Raw genomic sequence first — 17,625 nt, 5'->3', positions numbered from 1 at the left:
GAACCGCTCGTCCGATTGACATCAAACCTCGAAAAGGCACATCTGCGGGGCCCCGGCAATATTCCTGGCAAGTTTCAATCAGATCGGACCGGCGGTCGTCGAGAAACGGCGGTCGCAGACAGACAGACAGACAGACAGACAGACACACACACAGAGATTACTGGAATTATAGATAGATGGTTTTATTTACTTAACTCATGGTTGGCACTTTTGGCTCCCAACAATAGTGTACTAAAGGGGTTGCACTGTGTAATATTTACATTTCAGTTGTTAGCTCATCTTGAAACATCTCACACACCCCATTTGGCTGTATCACTTCTGTGACCTAAATTCTGTTAGTTGGTTACATGCTGTCATCATTTCTATTTTTAGCACAGCTTCACTGAGGGACTATCTCAAAGGTTACAGTGATGAGGGGACCAGATCAAATATAATTTTATTTTGACTACTTTAATACATTTATCTATGAATTAAATATGAAAGCAGCCTAATCCATGGGTTAATATATTGAAAATAAAATTGACCCTATAAAACTGTTAAGAAAAGTATTAAAAATGCAAAATAATATGAAAAAATAATTGATCAAAACAATTAATTTAATTGAAAGTAAGTCAAAATATTAGAAAAACCCGACTGAATAGTTGTTAATGAATTATATAGGTCCCCTGAACTGAGATTACAATGTTACAGTGATAATACTCGACAAAAAAGACAACTCATGTGAGATTTGACTGTCGTTTATATGTTTCACTTCCTTGCTATATGATTTGAAAGAGTGCGATGATTAGGACTCTATCACTAACATTAATGTCAAATAACCAAGTCATGCATAAATACCTTGAAATAAGTAAACTTTTATATTTATGGTGATTTTAGGTGAACAAATATGGAAAAAAATGTTACGAAACGCCACTTTTTCACAGCATTTGTGTTCATAAATAAAAAAGTAATTAACATTACTGAACAAAATACACACCAAAAGATGTGGAATTTTATACTGAATCATATGAATGTGACATCATGTGTTTATGTTAAGTCATTGTGGAGATATGGCCAATTTACTGACATTTCTCAAGGTCATAAAAAAATGGCCAAAATACCATTCAGCTGGGCATGAGAAGCGTCCATCACACAATTCCATACTCTACAGACATCAAGGTAACTGAAAAGCATAGTGGCTTTTAGTCCCTCAATTTGGTCATCAAATCTGGTCTGGCTCATGGACTAGGAAGTGCAAGAGTGAAAATTGGGTGTTTTGGTTAATTAAAACACCCCTTCTGAAGATGATTAATGGCCTTATTTAATTATATCCTTTATCAGGCACATCCTCGCTCACACTTGATGGGGGGGGGTCTTCATTCGCCATTTTGTTTGGTCTATTCAAGCAGGCTTCGATTGAGAAACACGATCAACTCTCACGGTCTAATTAAAGTATGTAATCAAAATATTATGTGGGATTTGAGAATCGGACATGGTGGACAAAATAAGTGTTAAAATCTGGAGTGAAATCCGAAAATTTAAACAAATTAGCGATTTTTATAACTTCGTGTATTTATTTCAGCAAAGTATTAAACTTAACTTTTTGTACTGTTCAGACAATTATATTGAGTGAAGAAAAGATTATGGAATGTGCAGAAAGCTTAACTTCATTGAGTGAAACGCCGTGCTTTATAACCTTATTTTGCAATTGTTTCGCACCGCCTTGAACACCTCAAAACGAGTGTGCCTTGAGTGTTCCAAAGGGGAGCACGGCAGACAATAAAAATATACCTATCAAAGATGGGGAATCCCCCGCCATTGAAACATTTTTTTTCAAGATGGCTGCCCCAGTCGGCCATCTTGAATCCGGCCACGCCCAAAATCAATAGGGTTCTTCCTTTGCAGGTGGTACATGTGTGACCCAAATTTCAAATCAATATGGCGAATAGTTTATGAGTTATTGCACTCATAGCTATAAATGTTGATGCCCAGCCGGACCGACGGACAGACGACCCGGGTGATAACAATATCCCCCTTCCGACATGCGGTGGGGGATAAAAACGATCACTTTAAACTTTTCAATCAATTGATGACCAATCAGTGGAACCAGCAACATACAATAGAAGGAATTTTAAGAATGCAATTTATTTCAATCCCACTATTTACATGCGCTAATATCTATCAGTAAGAATGCAGTTACAATTCAGTAACTATAAACTTCCATGCATAAAAATACAAGTCACAGTCAATGCTTCATCAAATCAAAGTTACACACAAGTTTCAATGCAGTTTCAAATACTTCAACTCTTTACAAAGGCAATTACTCTCTTGACAACTTTACATTCACGTGTTAATACACCCCCCTTTTACCAGGATTTGTGCTGTGAACCAACGTTGAGATCTTGCAATGTCCGAACGTGCAGTAAACTTATTGCCGTGTCAAACAAGCGTGCAGATCTGTGAACCTTTTGCCTTGTAGATGAAAAAAATCTGAACATGAATGGTCATGCAGAAACGAACCTTGCAGATTAGCAGTCAGCGATGGGTGTGGAGTGTGCGAGCCCCGCAGGAATGCTCATGCAGTATGGATCTCACCACGTCTCTAGCCGAACCGTGAGAAGGCGTGAGGTGGAGGGAGGGACAACCTAGGCGTGCTGTGTTGGCGCTTCGGGTGCGCAACCGATCAGCCAGCAGGAGTGAAGCCGCACACCAGGTCAGTGGTCACCGTGTGCTCAGTGCAAACGCTCACGAGACCATCGCTGCCTGTCACCCACTGTGCCCAGCAGTTCACCGTTCCAAAGCTCCATACGTTGCTCGAGCTGGATCTTCGGGTCACCTCCAAGATCACCAGAAAATTGCATCTGCTTCGATCTTTCTTTCTCATTTCTTTCTCCTTGCCTTCTCCCGATCGCCCCTCACCTCATAGTCTGTTCGGTTATGTCATTTCGTGAAAATTTCATTGAGATTTTTACTCGTGATTTTTTTTTTTTTTTAGATAGTTTGTGACTCGTATGTGAAAATCATGTTTGACATTTTTTTCAATGTTGTCTTCATAGTATGGTGGCCATCTTGGATTTCATTTGAAACTCACCAGACATAAATTAGTTATTTAATGTTTTCTTTTTATTATTCCTGTAATAATAAAGATGATGGTCCAGTTATATATAAATAAGTATTTGAAAAGTCTTTCAATGCAAATTAAACTTTTTTCTTGTAATTTTCATGATGAATAAATCCAAAATGGCCACCAGTTTGTTATTTTTTTGTGTTTATTCCATTTATTTATGCAGAAACCACACATATAATTTAGATAATATTTATTGAGTTACTATTAATGTTTTTCAGTTCATTATATTTAATTAATTGTCCAAAATCATTCATTAATTGTCCAAATATATTTAATTAATTTTCCATCAGATGGATATAGATAGTCACTCTCCATATCCATCTGATGAATGAGCTCATGAGCCAGTTGTGACTTGTCTGTGCATGGATGCAGTAGACCTCCAGCTTGCATGAGTACATTGTTTGTTGTAGTGAGTTCATACATACCAACTACCTCTTTCAGGTCACCATCACAGGAAGATTGTGATATGACAAGAAGGCGAGCCAACGTGGATGCAGATTCCTTCATCACAATTTCTTGTTTTCTGTGTTTTGATCTTATGTCCATGTTTGTACTTTGACCTCCTTCATTTTATCCTATAGATTTCTGTGTCCTTTTATTCTGTCATTAACAAACTTTTCATATGCTTTTTCGAGCTTCTGCATTCAGGATATTCTCGGTGATGTCCTGAGGAATTACCATGTTGTTGATCAGTTTATCTCTCATTTTATTCTCCAGCACATCCACATCAAAGGGATTATTTCGGATGATGACATATTTGAGGTACCTAATATTCCATTCTTGTCGATCCAATTTTGACTGGCTGAAATCAGAGTGATGGGATCTTTCTGCCACACTGAGGCCTAACATGCTCTGTGTTTCAAAAGACAGTCTGGCAAGTTCTGGTGTGCTAAGGCAATAACTTAGCAGAGCTTCAGGACTTGTGGTTGTCCCTAATATACCTCCATCGCCTTTGTGCATTTTGTTAATGTGCTCCTGTGCCTGGTCTACTCCAATAGCTGTGAACGGAATCTTGCCAGTTTGAACAGTGTATCCACCTTCTTTGAAAAAATTTCAAAAAAAAAAAAAACAGCTTAGTTCGTTTCCTCCAAATTATATATTTAGGCAATGTATTCAGGGACATTTTGTGCATAATCAAGCCTGGTGTAGGCAAAGAACCAAATGTACAATTCTTCAAGAGAAGAGAGATGCAGGTTCCAGTCTTTCTGACGGGTACCATGGAGGAATGCAAAAATAAGTTGAACTTGTCTCATGTACATGCGAAACCATTGGTACATTGGGTACCATGATCTGGATTCATCAAAGTCATCAACCAATTTTTGAATGTATATTGATGTCAAGGTCTGCAAGAGGTGTGAGTATTCATCCTGAACAGAATGGTCACTGTTACAAGCATCAGCTATGGATTTGAGGTCATCTTTCAGGCTTTCAGCAATTTGGCCATATTCTTTGAAGAAAGCTTCCAGCCATAGATCATGCAGGGCCTGCCAAGTGATGATGTGACACACAATGGCCCTCTTATAGTATTTGCCATTCAAGATCTGCATCACAGTAACACTGCTGTACAAGTCAGCCTCGACACCGGTCATCTTCGAAGCTCTGTTGACCAGCCGTCTTGACGTCACTGCCCATGACGCATACCGATGTCTGTGCACGAATCCTTTGTCCCACTTTACATCTCAATTTAATTATTTAACTGAACCTCGAGTGTCCTTTTGTTCCCGAATTATCACAATCATGTCTTTAACACAAAGCTTATCAAACCCAATCACATAGGATTTACTAATCCTTAACACAGTCCATGACGCACGGACAACAGGGGGTCTTTTTTTTGGCAATGACATACATCGTTTGCTCTTTCCGTTTTCTGAAATTTGCTTACATTACAAAATATTAATATAAACATCCTATCGTAGTCCTGCCAATATATTAATAGTCGGTAGTTTCCGCAAGCAAAGAGGTATGTAGACAGCACACAAGGACGTGGTAGAAATGGGAACAAATGACTCTCCGTGGGGTGTGTGCGTGCCTGTTCTTGGTTAAGTGTGTGCGGTGCATGGGTTTCGCGGGTGCATGATCTGAATTTGAACTCTGGCCCGTGGTGCGCGGCGCTGTGGAGGACGTTATGCAGCTGTCTCGCGAAGCATGTGCTTCTGCAGCGCCGAAGCCTTGTGGGAAGCGGATGTGCTGCAGCATCAAAGCCACATGGGACGTGCCACGGAAATCCGTGCATATGTGCGAATGACAGGTTGAGTAATACGCCGGTAAGCATGTATGCTTAGCATGGACCGCGAGCAGGTTGGAGGAATGTGTGGTGTTGAGGGGGGGGGGCACTGCATGCAGGTAGGCCTTTACCAAATAGCATTAGTTTTAATTTCTAAATGCTACCGCCCAGTTTTATATCGAATACTGCGGTTAGAAAGGAAACGCTGCTGTTTGGGCATGTTTTATTGTTACGAATCTGGCAGCCATGAGCACTCAACATTCAGGTCCCCGTAGCTGTTATTTCGTTAAGTAAATGTGGATAGATAGCTCCCTTTCCCCTATGTCTAATGGGAATTAAGTGTACGTGCGCTACGGGTTATTTTATAGTTAGGATTTTTACACCACCAACAACAGCGGCATCCTCCATGGCTTCCTTCCACCATCGGCCTTTGTGATGCGCATACGTGCCGAGCGCCTTTGGGCGGAGTTCCATTGGCAAACGATGCATTGGCTCCGCTCCAGGGTCTAGCAAGACGTGTTGCCTTCAGCCAATGGGCAAAGCGCGAGCAACGTACGCCGCGTTCCGGCCAATGCAGAGGAACGTCGCACGAAAAAGGAGGAATGCCTCTCAGGGGGGACGGGCCGCGAGGATGCTCGTCACGTCCCCTGGACAATTCACGAACGGCGAACGGATCGCCTGAGATGAACCGTCCAATCGGGAGGCGAGTTGCGTCGGGAGGGGTGAAGAGAAGCGCGGGTGTGTGCGCAGAGGTCCGTCTTTTTCTCTTGAGCCTGTCCCGCGGAAGATCGCCTGCCTGCGAGTCTGTCCCGCCACGAATCGCTTGCCTGTCTTGTCTGCTGGTGCTCGCTGTCTCTTCGCTTGCCGGAGGAGCGTGCTGGAGCCGATGCTACCCTCCGTACCCGGTGCTTGCAGTGGCATCGAGTTGCGGGTTCAAGGGCCGCACAAGGCGGGAAGGTCCAAGCTAGCTTCTTTCCTCCGGCTCACCTTCCCTCCGAGCTAGGGGGCATAAATAAAGGCCGGCCGGCCCATTTATTTTTGCGTGTGTGTGTGTGGGCCCGTCTGTTAAGTAGAATCGTTAAGTGCTTGCGTTATTGTACGTTGGAATATATTCGGTTGTAATCTGCTCTTTGTCTCCCTTCCCAGTTTTTGCCCATTATTGTAATTAAATCCCCTCTTGTTGAATGTCCTAGCTCGTCCTTGTCCTTTCTATCATTGGTTTGCCGCGCTGCGAACGTGAATTAGGAGGCCTCATTGTTGCCGTAATCGTGCAATTGGCGGTCAGGTTTCTGGTACTCTCCGCTCGGGGTACGACTCGGATCCGGCTCGGTAACGGCCTGGATCGCACAGATCCTGCCGAGGGTGAATTTCCCCGGTAATTTGACGACGTGGGTAATTAGGTATATTGAAATTGGCAATTGACCCTACCGCACGTGGTCGACCTATTGGCGATCTTCGGTCCGATAAGGGACCCATGACCTTTCGGATTTATCTGGAAGGTCCGATCTAAATTCCGGGTGTTCAGTGGAGCCGACTCTACTGCTCCCCCGAGCGGTCGTGCTCACCACCGAGACCCGGCTCCACAACATTATTGCCCCGGTAATGCCCTGGAATTCTGCCTTCTCATTCCCTTCCCTCATGCTGCCTTCCTGTTCCCTTCCCTCATGCTGCCTTCCCGTTCCCTTCCCTCACGCTACCTTCCTGTTCCCTTCCCTCACGCTACCTTCCCGTTCCCTTCCCTCGTGCTGCCTTCCCATTCCATCCCCTCATGCTGCCTTCCCATTCCCTCCCCTCATGCTGCCTTCCCATTCCTTCCCCTTGTGCTGCCTTCCCATTCTCTCCCCTTGTGCTGCCTTGCCATTTCCTCCCCTCGTACTGCCTTGCCATTCCCTCATCTCGTATTGCCTCCCCTCCCGTCGCGTTTCCTCACTCCCCCCTCCCACCCTCGCGCTGCCGCACCCCCACCCCCCACCCTCGTGCTGCCTTCCCTTCCCCTCTTTCACGCTATCACACTTCCAATCCCCCTCTTCCACCACACAAATCTCCGGAGGTCAAGGAGAGGAAGCAGTGTCAAATGATGTGCCAATTGGCCAAATTAAAGATCTTTTAATTTTGATCTTTTGTTTTTTTTTTCTCGTCATTCGGAGCTGCTGCTCAGATCAATTCAGTTTTTAATCAAGCAATGAATCACCAGATCACGGCAGAATAGCCGAGATGTACGCATCCTCACTCTAAGCTGTCTCGCCTGGGTTTGTATTCCGACTCGGCTATAAACGGTCATCCCGGTGTTTCACAGGCAGGGTGATTCATCAATGTGTGTGCCGTCTCTCCGATGAACGTTCAGCTGGACGTCACATCTGCTGGATTCTCCCCCCCTCTCCCGTCTCTCCCTCCCTTCACTCCCCCTCACCTCTCTCTCTCTCTCTCTCTCTCTCTCTCTCTCTCTCACTCTCTCTCTCTCTCTCTCTCTCTCTCTCTCTCTCTCTCTCTCTCCCACTCTCTCCCACTCTCTCCCACTCTCTCCCACTCTCTCCCACTCTCTCCCACTCTCTCCCACTCTCTCCCACTCTCTCCCACTCTCTCCCACTCTCTCCCACTCTCTCCCACTCTCTCCCACTCTCACCCTTCTGCCTCTCACTCTTACTCTCATCCCATTCCTCTCACTCTCACCCTGATCCCACCCCACTCTCCTCTCACTCTCACTCTCACTCTCACCTATCCCACCTCTCTGCCTCCCTCACCCCTATCCCACTCTCTCTGCCTCCCTCACCCCTATCCCACTCCTCTGCCTCCCTCACCCCTATCCCACTCTCTGCCTCCCTCCCCCCAATCCCACTCCTCTGCCTCCCTCACCCCTATCCCATCCCTCTGCCTCCCTCACCCCTATCCCACCCTCTGCCTCCCTCACCCCTATCCCACCCTCTGCCTCCCTCACCCCTATCCCACTCTCACCCTTCTGCCTCCCTCACCCCTATCCCACCCCTCTTCCTCCCTCACCCCTATCCCACCCCACTTCCTCTTTTGCCTCCCTCACCCCTATCCCACCCCTCTGCCTCCCTCACCCCTATCCCACCCCTCTGCCTCCCTCACCCCTATCCCACCCCTCTGCCTCTCTCACCCCTATCCCACCCCTCTGCCTCTCTCACCCCTATCCCACCCCTCTGCCTCCCTCACCCCTATCCCATCCCTCTGCCTCCCTCACCCCTATCCCATCCCTCTGCCTCTCTCACCCCTATCCCACCCCTCTGCCTCTCTCACCCCTATCCCCTCCCTCTGCCTCTCTCCCCCCGATCCCACCCCTCTGCCTCTCTCACCCCTATCCCATCCCTCTGCCTCCCTCACCCCTATCCCACCCCTCTGCCTCCCTCACCCCTATCCCACCCCTCTGCCTCCCTCACCCCTCTCCCACCCCTCTGCCTCCCTCACCCCTATCCCACCCCTCTGCCTCTCTCACCCCTATCCCACCCCTCTGCCTCTCTCACCCCTATCCCACCCCTCTGCCTCCCTCACCCCTATCCCACCCCTCTGCCTCTCTCACCCCTATCCCACCCCTCTGCCTCTCTCACCCCTATCCCACCCCTCTGCCTCCCTCACCCCTATCCCATCCCTCTGCCTCTCACCCCTATCCCATCCCTCTGCCTCTCACCCCTATCCCATCCCTCTGCCTCTCTCACCCCTATCCCATCCCTCTGCCTCTCTCACCCCTATCCCATCCCTCTGCCTCTCTCACCCCTATCCCATCCCTCTGCCTCTCTCACCCCTATCCCATCCCTCTGCCTCTCTCACCCCTATCCCATCCCTCTGACTCTCTCACCCCTATCCCATCCCTCTGACTCTCTCACCCCTATCCCATCCCTCTGACTCTCTCACCCCTATCCCATCCCTCTGACTCTCTCACCCCTATCCCATCCCTCTGACGCTCTCACCCCTATCCCATCCCTCTGACTCTCTCACCCCTATCCCATCCCTCTGACTCTCTCACCCCTATCCCAACCCTCTGACTCTCTCACCCCTATCCCATCCCTCTGCCTCTCTCACCCCTATCCCATCCCTCTGCCTCTCTCACCCCTATCCCATCCCTCTGGCTCTCTCACCCCTATCCCATCCCTCTGACTCTCTCACCCCTATCCCATCCCTCTGACTCTCTCACCCCTATCCCATCCCTCTGACTCTCTCACCCCTATCCCATCCCTCTGACTCTCTCACCCCTATCCCAACCCTCTGACTCTCTCACCCCTATCCCATCCCTCTGCCTCTGTCACCCCTATCCCATCCCTCTGCCTCTCTCACCCCTATCCCATCCCTCTGCCTCTCTCACCCCTATCCCACCCACTGCCTCTCTCACCGCTATCTGCGTCTCGCAGAGAGGTGGGATTGGGGTGAGGGAGGAAGAGAGGTGGGTGGGATAGGGGTGAGAGCATCAAACTCGTCGCTCTACGTTGTACCCTCTCCATGGCAGTTTATAACTGTCCCAAGATTCAAACCCAGGCTAGACAGCTCAGAGGTGGGTATGCATACCTTGGCTATCCTGCTAGCCCATACATACTCTATTACAGTAAATCTGGTACTACTGTATGTTGTTACTACCTTACTTTACCTTGGACTTTCAGCAGGGGTAATCACTGATATTTGACATGAAGTATTGGTTGATTGCATTATAATAACGACAAAGTACTTTCTCAGCCCATTACCACAGCACATTTGAAACCCGAAACGTCTGTTGAAGAAAAAGAGAGCACCGAGGTAAATTGTTGTTCTCTATAACTACCTTATTTCTACCTTATCCAGCCTTCAGCTTCCTTAATGACTCTTTCTCTTTCAACAACTGCCCCCTCATCTTCTTCTTCTCCATTTCTTGCATTCATCCTCTCTTTAATTTCATCTAACCCCCCTTTCTTCTTTACATCACTCACATCAATTTTCTACTTTCTTTGCCCACAACCTCAATAGGCATCTTCCTCATTCGCAGCAAACATCTTCATGGGTCGACTCGTCACAAAACAGGTTCTACCTTATCCACAAGGTACACTGCCCTTTCCTTTCTATTGTTTCTCTCATTCCCAAGCTCTATGGAGTTTTTGTCTAAAATGCTCAAAAATTTCGTCTAAACCGATCCAAAAAGTTTGACCTAAAATCCAATTTTGCTGTTTGACCTTTGCTCTGGTATCTTTATGGTTTATGATGGAGAGTCTCAGATGAAGCTTGTTTGGTAGTGTTTAAAAGTAATCAAAATTCTTTCCTTCTGTATGCACGACAGCACTGAATGAGGAACAGCAGCAAGAACTGAAGGAATTAGTGTCTCCTGTTTCACGATTCTTCAAGGTAAGGAGATGAGCAGCTCCATTGATCACTGTTTCTGGAATTGGAATGTGAGAGGGGAAAGGGTCAGTCATTGTGAGGATTCACATGACATACTTTGGGAGTACGTTCAAATATTAAGGTTCTAATTTTCTTTCCTATTCAACCCATACCATTCAGAAACTAGAGAAATTGATTTTATCAACAAAATGTTGAGAGATGTATGCTAATTATCATGGGAAAGGACGTGAAACGAAGTTTCCGGCGTAAGGCCATCTTCAAAACGGAGACGATGAAGAAGGGCTCGCACGCAAAACGTTGCACCAACTTTCCAATCAATGGTGGTTCGCATACCTCAACGTTTGGTTGTAGAATCCAATGTCCTTATTTATGAAGATTAGATTTCCATTTAGAAACTAGAACAGCACTCGGTAGAGTGCACACCTCTACCAGGCTGTACAGTTTACGTTTTGTATACCACTGATAGGCTAGATCTGCATCCGTATCTTAACCAAAATCTAATCGACTTGTCATTGTCACCTGCCCAACTCACCATCCAAGTTTTGTCATCCGTCTTACACAAATTTTTGAAACATCATGCTGTGTATCGTTTCTGGCCCCATCTCTCAATGGTACCCATCGTGTGCTGCCTTTTTGGCTGCTGGCTGCATCATTGGTTAGGGGCGTGGCTATGCCGCTGATGCAGTGCCCCGATTACCAGAATACTGGTGCTCATTTTGTCAACCTCGGAAGGATGCCAGGCTGAGTCAACCCCCAGGTGTTAATTCAGTGGCCAACGGGGCTCGAACTCAGGACCCTAGGATCCCAAGCCACCACCCTAACTGCTAAGTCAACACCAGGCTCCTCTTAATGGTGAAGAATCACTTTCTCATATCCAGATCCTGATCTTCACCCAAGTCAAATCAATTCATCCTTGTCACACACCCAACCTCTTCACCAAGTGTCGTCTGAATCTCTCCATAACTTTTTGAGATATCTTACTCGCAGACAAACTGACAGTCAGGGGTGAAAACAACCTCTGTCCACCTTCAATGGCGGAGCTAATTGGTTTGGTGATGCTTGTATGGTAAATATGCTTACACAGTGTGTACTCCTGTTTTGTGCTCCTTAGGAAATTAACAACCCTGCGGCCAATGAAGCGGCTGAAGCAGTGGAAGAGGGGACAATGGCGGGGTTGAGGGAAATGGGGGCATTTGGCCTGCAGGTCCCCATGCAATATGGTGGATTGGGTCTACGAAACACACAGGTCTTTCACAGAAAAACACAACCCAATGGATGCCTTTATTTCTTCCCACTCCTGAAGGGTATCCCCCTCTGGAATCCGACGAATCATTCCTCTGTTGTTTGTCTCCATCCTTCTTACTATTGAGTAGATTTGTAAGATTTAGCATGGTTTGCATAAAACCACCAGTGAAGATGATCTTGTTAACTTGTGGTCTAAAAATGTGCTCACATCTCAATCACTTATTTTATGGTGGCAGGATAGCTCAATTGTTTGTGGGAGAGTCTGCTAAGCTGTCTTGCTCGAAGTTAAATTCAGATGCAGCTAAAGAAAAAAACGCAGTTATAGTGCATTGTGGATTACATAACCCTTCAGAAGGGAAGTTGTGTATAGTAGGCAATCATGTCAATTTAAAATGTTCTTTATTGTTTGTGAAGACTAGACCTTTGGAATTATACCATTGCTAGAAATTATATTGTTACGAATTTGTTCCCGCTGGCGTGCGATCGGCCGCGTTTCTCTAATCGCAACCGCGTCGCCCACCGGACGGACAATTCAGTTGTGACTTTCCGGAGCTAATGCCGGAAACCAGTCACGGGTGGGTTTCTAATCCCCACCACGGCCGAGCCAATTGTCTACCCGCGCAAGATAGGGTCACTCGCCGAATTCGATATACCTAAGTACCTGTGCGGGCAGCCGACCGGGTGACCGTACCTCGACGCAGGTCGGCTTGGGACACGAACCGCTTAAGCGGTCCATACCATTCTGCAGTGATAACTGAGCGGGTATTATCGCCCGACCTCGCCGGATCCGATTCTATTTAACGGGTGTTTAAAACCCAGCTATTTATTCCGCGATGCAAGATGGCATTTCCAATAGGGAGAAGACGCAATGAACGGGGTACATTTGAACAAAGCACATTTATTATTAAAATACGTATGCAGGCAAGGCAGTGAAATACAGTCATACACATATTCAAAGAAACAAAAGCAATCACGGGACGGGGACAAAGACACAAGCAAGGGAAAGCACTACAACCGAATATTATTATTATTTCACAGGCACTTAACAGGATTACTTATGGACATTGCACCACAACATGCACTCAAAAGAAAAGAAAAGACCACCCCCACAGACAGGGGGGTCAGACTGGGCCCGTGGGCCTTTACGGCGTGGGACTTGGCTGACCGAAAGGGCCCCACGAGACCGACGCTGGTTACCTGCACCCTCGTGGTGCGACGGTCGGCGAGCTTTCTCCGGCACTCTCCTCTCGTACGCGCCTCGACCCTGTACCACCGCACACAACCCTCACGACTTGGCACCCAGAGGGAAGGCACTCGGAGCTCGAACCACCACGAAGCAGCAGCAATCACCAGACCAGAAAAGGCTCCGACGACAAAAACACACGAGCTCGACGAGGAGCCACCACGAAGGAAACCACGCACGAATCAAAACACACGAGCTCAGCTGCCACCACGAAGAAAAAGAACCACGAGCTCTGCTGCCACCACGAAGAAGAAAAACCCCGCGAGCTGAAAACCACATGAGCTGAAAACCACACGAGCTCTGACGACAAAAGGGCTCGACGACCAAAGACACGAACTGCCAGACCTGGCGTCCTGCATGCCCTTATATCCCCTGGGGTCCAACCCCTTGCTCCTCCCCGTTTTCTGCTCTGCCCCCCTTCCAGTTCCTGTGAGAAGCTTCCCGAAAAGGGGCGTTCCTCCGTTCCCAGCGCCTCATTCCACGAACTGACCAATGGCGAACGATCTGCCTCGCCCTCCCCCCACACCAAGTGCGGAGAAAACAGGCGGGAATATTAGGCGGGAAAAATCCGCACGCCCTCAAGTTCCTTCCTTTTGTTCGCGTTTATTGATTGAATGCGGGAGATGGTTGTAATGTGTCCGTGGAGAAGAAGGGAATTGATAGAAGGCGAAGCGGCGAAGGTGGTTCGGTGGTTGGCGATCGTGGTTGTGGCGTTGGTGGCGTGGTTGGCGTTGTGGTTAAGGGGGAGCGATGTTGGTTGTTGTAATGGTGGTGGAGATGTGGTTGGTTCAAAATAACGATAGAAAAAGAAAAACCTACCTCAAAGGATCACAGCCCTGTTAACACAAATAATATCCATTAAACAACGGTGGGGAAATATAACTGAACACAGACTTATCGATCTAGCTGAATAAGGAACCTTTATGGTGTTCTGCGAATTTCCACAGCCGTAACAATGTGTGTATATATGTATATATATATATATATATATATATATATATATATATATATATATATATATATATATATATATATATGTATGTATACATACCCTTGTTTGACGTGGGGGTTATGTTCCTGGAAAACCCCATGTAAAATATGACCAAGGGCCGATGGGTAAAAGGGGGTTCGGTTCTGGGCTCAGTCCTCTCACCTTATAAACTCACGTTATGTCCTGGAGTGGTTTATGTGAGTCACCCTTGCGAGTGGTGTAAAATCTGAGACATTTTGGTATCACAACCATGCGACACTTTTGCATTTTTGGGAGAACTGTCTGCAACAATACCCCTTCTGATGTCAATACATTTCTTTGTTTGGCAGATAGTGGATTCTTTAATGCCATAATATATGTCCAGTGACAACGCACTCTCGCCTCAACCAAGCTTCTCCAAAACCTCCACTCAATGTCTCAGACGTCACTTTCCTCGACTTTTTTGCACTTGGCTCACCACTTGCAATAGTTTTCCTCTTCTGAGCCATGGTTAAAAATCACAAATAATAACCAAAATAAAGGAATTGATTACGATTCCACAGAGCGCAGTATTGATGCAGAGAGATAGGAACAGTACAGTACAGTACTATACGCACTGCATGTCTGTTACCAACCGCTGCGCCAATGATTGCACATTGCGGAGGAATAAGAGCCGCACAGGTCGAAAAATACCGTGTAAAAACGGAATGGTATCCAGAAAATTATACGTGTAAATCATAACGACGTAAAAAAACAAAAACACCATGTAAAACCAAGGCTGACTGTACTCGTAAGTTAATTACAATAGGTTGTTTATGTGACAGCAGTTTATGAGCGAAACGGCTTCTGTCTTTGTCATCAACATCATCTTGTCAGTATGCCCGGCTGGTTGAGGAGGTTGGAGCAGCTGACCTGGCAGTGGGAATTGTCCTGGGTGCCCACCAGTCCATCGGCTATAAGGCCATCTTGCTGTATGGCACCGAGGAACAGAAGAAGCAATATCTCCCTCGACTCGCCTCGGGTTAGTTTCTCACAAACCCTGGTTCACCAGCCCTCTCCCACCCATAATTTCCTCAGGATTATTTTCTTCCTGTTCCTTTGCAAAGTCTATTAGTTTCTCAACATGTTCTCTTTACTTCTCATCTAGGAGAGCAGATGGCTGCATTCTGCTTGACTGAGCCTGCCTCTGGATCGGATGCAGCATCTATTAAAACTTACGCGAAACCGTCCCCCTGTGGTCAGTATTTCACCCTCTCCGGAAACAAACTTTGGATAAGGTGGGTTTGTGATTTCCTGCACCGCACTCTCAAGTTCTTTTAACATACCTCACCGCCTTTGCAAAAAACTTTCATGACTGTCCCCCTGCCTTCACTGATGTCCACATCTTAAAAGGTACTGTGAGCTAAATTTTAGGCACATGTTCTGCAACCGTTATTGGGGGGGATAGTTGCATGAATAATCTAGAATGTCACTCGGTAGAGCACATACCTCCACCAGACTGAACAGTTTACATTTTGTATCCCACTGATGGGTCGGATCTGAAGGTGGACCTGAACCAAAATGGAATCGGCTTGTTCTTGTCACCTCACCAACTCGTCCATGAAGTTTTGTCATAATCCGTCCACAACTTTTTGAATTATCATGCTGTGTAACGTTTTGGTCCCCTCTCTCAATGGTGAAGAATCGCTTTAAAAATTAAAAATTTCTCCTATCCGGATCCAGATCTTCACCAAAATCAAATCAGTTCATCCTTCTCACACACCCAACATGGCCATCAAGTTTCGTCCGAATCGTCCATAACTTTTTGAGACATCCTGTTCAGCCAAACAGACAGACAGGAGTGAAAACATAACCTCTGCCCACATTTGGTGACGGAGATAATATATTTTTTCATCATTCTGTCACTTTAATCTCACTCCAAGAACCTTCTTGAATGTCCTTCATATCATAATTCGTCCAAACTTAAAAAAGAAAACTAAATTGGGACCATTGTCGCATTTTGCTTGTTTACAAAAGATCCGAACAACGAATTTGTGATCATCCAGGAAATTTCTTGATTAAAATATTTGTGATGTGCTTCTCACTTCCTGATTTTTCCATCAATTGACAAAGTATGTTTGGTGTAACTGTCTAACTATCTTGCATTCGGGTGATGCATCAATATGTGTGCTCTGCATCGGAAAAGCATTAGTAGATAGTGGGTGGACATTTATGATCTGATAGTGGATTGTCTTTTGAAAAGAGGAGGCGAGTTATAGCCAGCACTGTGAACAAATTCCTGCCCTGACTGACTACTGGGAAGACCAGGACAAACCACCCAGCATAACCTTTGCGAAGGGGATGTTATCGCAGGAGTGACACTCCGTAAAGAATACGGTACATTGGCGATGCGAATGATGCATTAAAAGTAACATTTGCCATATTTCAGTGCTCTTGCATGTGTATATTTTGTGATGCAACAATAGCGAATCGACGATAGTCAACCTCGCATTTGATTAAGTTTGAATCTTGTTTGGATATTGCAAATTAAAAATGAATGATGGAACATCCATAGAAGGGAGTAAAAGATCAAATGAGAGATTGAGCAGTAAAAGCAGTTTACAATTGTGACTATTTCAATAATCCTAATATTTGTCTTGTTCATCTTATCACATGTTGTTCTTTATTATGAGCTAACAGCTTGAGATATCTGTTGTAACATATGAATGCATGAGGCAAGAATTGATCCTTCTTTGACCAGTTTTTAAAACGAGTCAACTAACACAAAGGCCATATATATTGTTTCACTTGTCAGACCCTGACCAGTTAGTTTTCTGATCCAAATCCTGACAAATCACTATGAAAGTAGTCACACCAGTTTTGACACTCTGAGCAGGGTGCAGGGCCTATTTGTCACTCTACCATATTTTGGTGGAACATCAGAGCCAGACGAGTGATGTGTTGGTACTTTTGTCACGCCCGGCACCAAATTGGCGGCACGAACTGTTTTGCCGTGCCAGACGTGGGGTACATTTCATAAGGGATGCAAGTTGCCCCCAAACCCAACCTGTCGTCCAATGGCCAATTAAGGGTCACTGCACCTCATGATCAGGGCAACTCCAATCACTCAATGGAGACCCAATGAGTTGATGTGTGTATTTCTTGAACGAGGAGAGGGAAGAACAAAGGACATAAGAGCATTTATTTTAACAGAACTATTTACAAGAAATGCGGACCCTGGGGCATCGTATGTTTGGAAGTTCCTTAATTATCTAACTTTAAGGCCTCAGATACACGATAAAAAATAAAGATCAGAAGAGGTGACAGGACTGAAAATAACGTAGCTATGCTCAGTTGAGCACAGTAAGTCCTGCAGGGAAGCTGGTGGCATGGCAGGGAACAAATCCAGTCTTGTGTCAAGGCCCAATCATACGCGAGCAGTTACCGTGGAGGAGAGCTGCAGACTGAACCTTAGGCTTCGGTTGGGGATGCGCTGAGGTGGCAGGATGTGTCTTCTGTGCCGACCGTGCATGTGGAGA

At 46.1% G+C, this 17,625-nt stretch overlaps 1 protein-coding gene and 1 long non-coding RNA gene across 2 annotated transcripts in view; both read left to right on the top strand.

The window, feature by feature from the left end:
- Window positions 1-4,209, top strand: part of LOC147032311 (uncharacterized) — a 5,187-nt gene extending 978 nt beyond the window's left edge. The window contains exons 1-2 of the long non-coding RNA XR_015055110.1: window positions 1-2,692; window positions 3,824-4,209. The exon at window positions 1-2,692 is cut by the window's left edge and continues 978 nt beyond it. This is a non-coding gene — a long non-coding RNA (uncharacterized LOC147032311). The remainder of the gene's footprint in view (window positions 2,693-3,823) is intronic.
- The window catches only part of ACADVL (acyl-CoA dehydrogenase very long chain), a 65,477-nt gene that overhangs the window by 12,857 nt on the left and 34,995 nt on the right, over window positions 1-17,625 (top strand). The window contains exons 3-8 of the mRNA XM_085869808.1: window positions 10,014-10,073; window positions 10,281-10,353; window positions 10,588-10,652; window positions 11,761-11,895; window positions 14,984-15,128; window positions 15,255-15,384. Coding sequence (XP_085725934.1) covers window positions 10,014-10,073; window positions 10,281-10,353; window positions 10,588-10,652; window positions 11,761-11,895; window positions 14,984-15,128; window positions 15,255-15,384 — 608 coding nt within the window. The remainder of the gene's footprint in view (window positions 1-10,013; window positions 10,074-10,280; window positions 10,354-10,587; window positions 10,653-11,760; window positions 11,896-14,983; window positions 15,129-15,254; window positions 15,385-17,625) is intronic.

The sequence above is a fragment of the Eptatretus burgeri genome, chromosome 2, assembly GCF_056783735.1.
Source record: "Eptatretus burgeri isolate ZD-2024b chromosome 2, Ebu_testis_v1, whole genome shotgun sequence".
In the NCBI taxonomy this organism is placed as follows: domain Eukaryota; kingdom Metazoa; phylum Chordata; class Myxini; order Myxiniformes; family Myxinidae; genus Eptatretus; species Eptatretus burgeri.
Note: the sequence above shows the minus strand (reverse complement) of the source record. Positions and strands in the feature narration are given on the sequence as shown.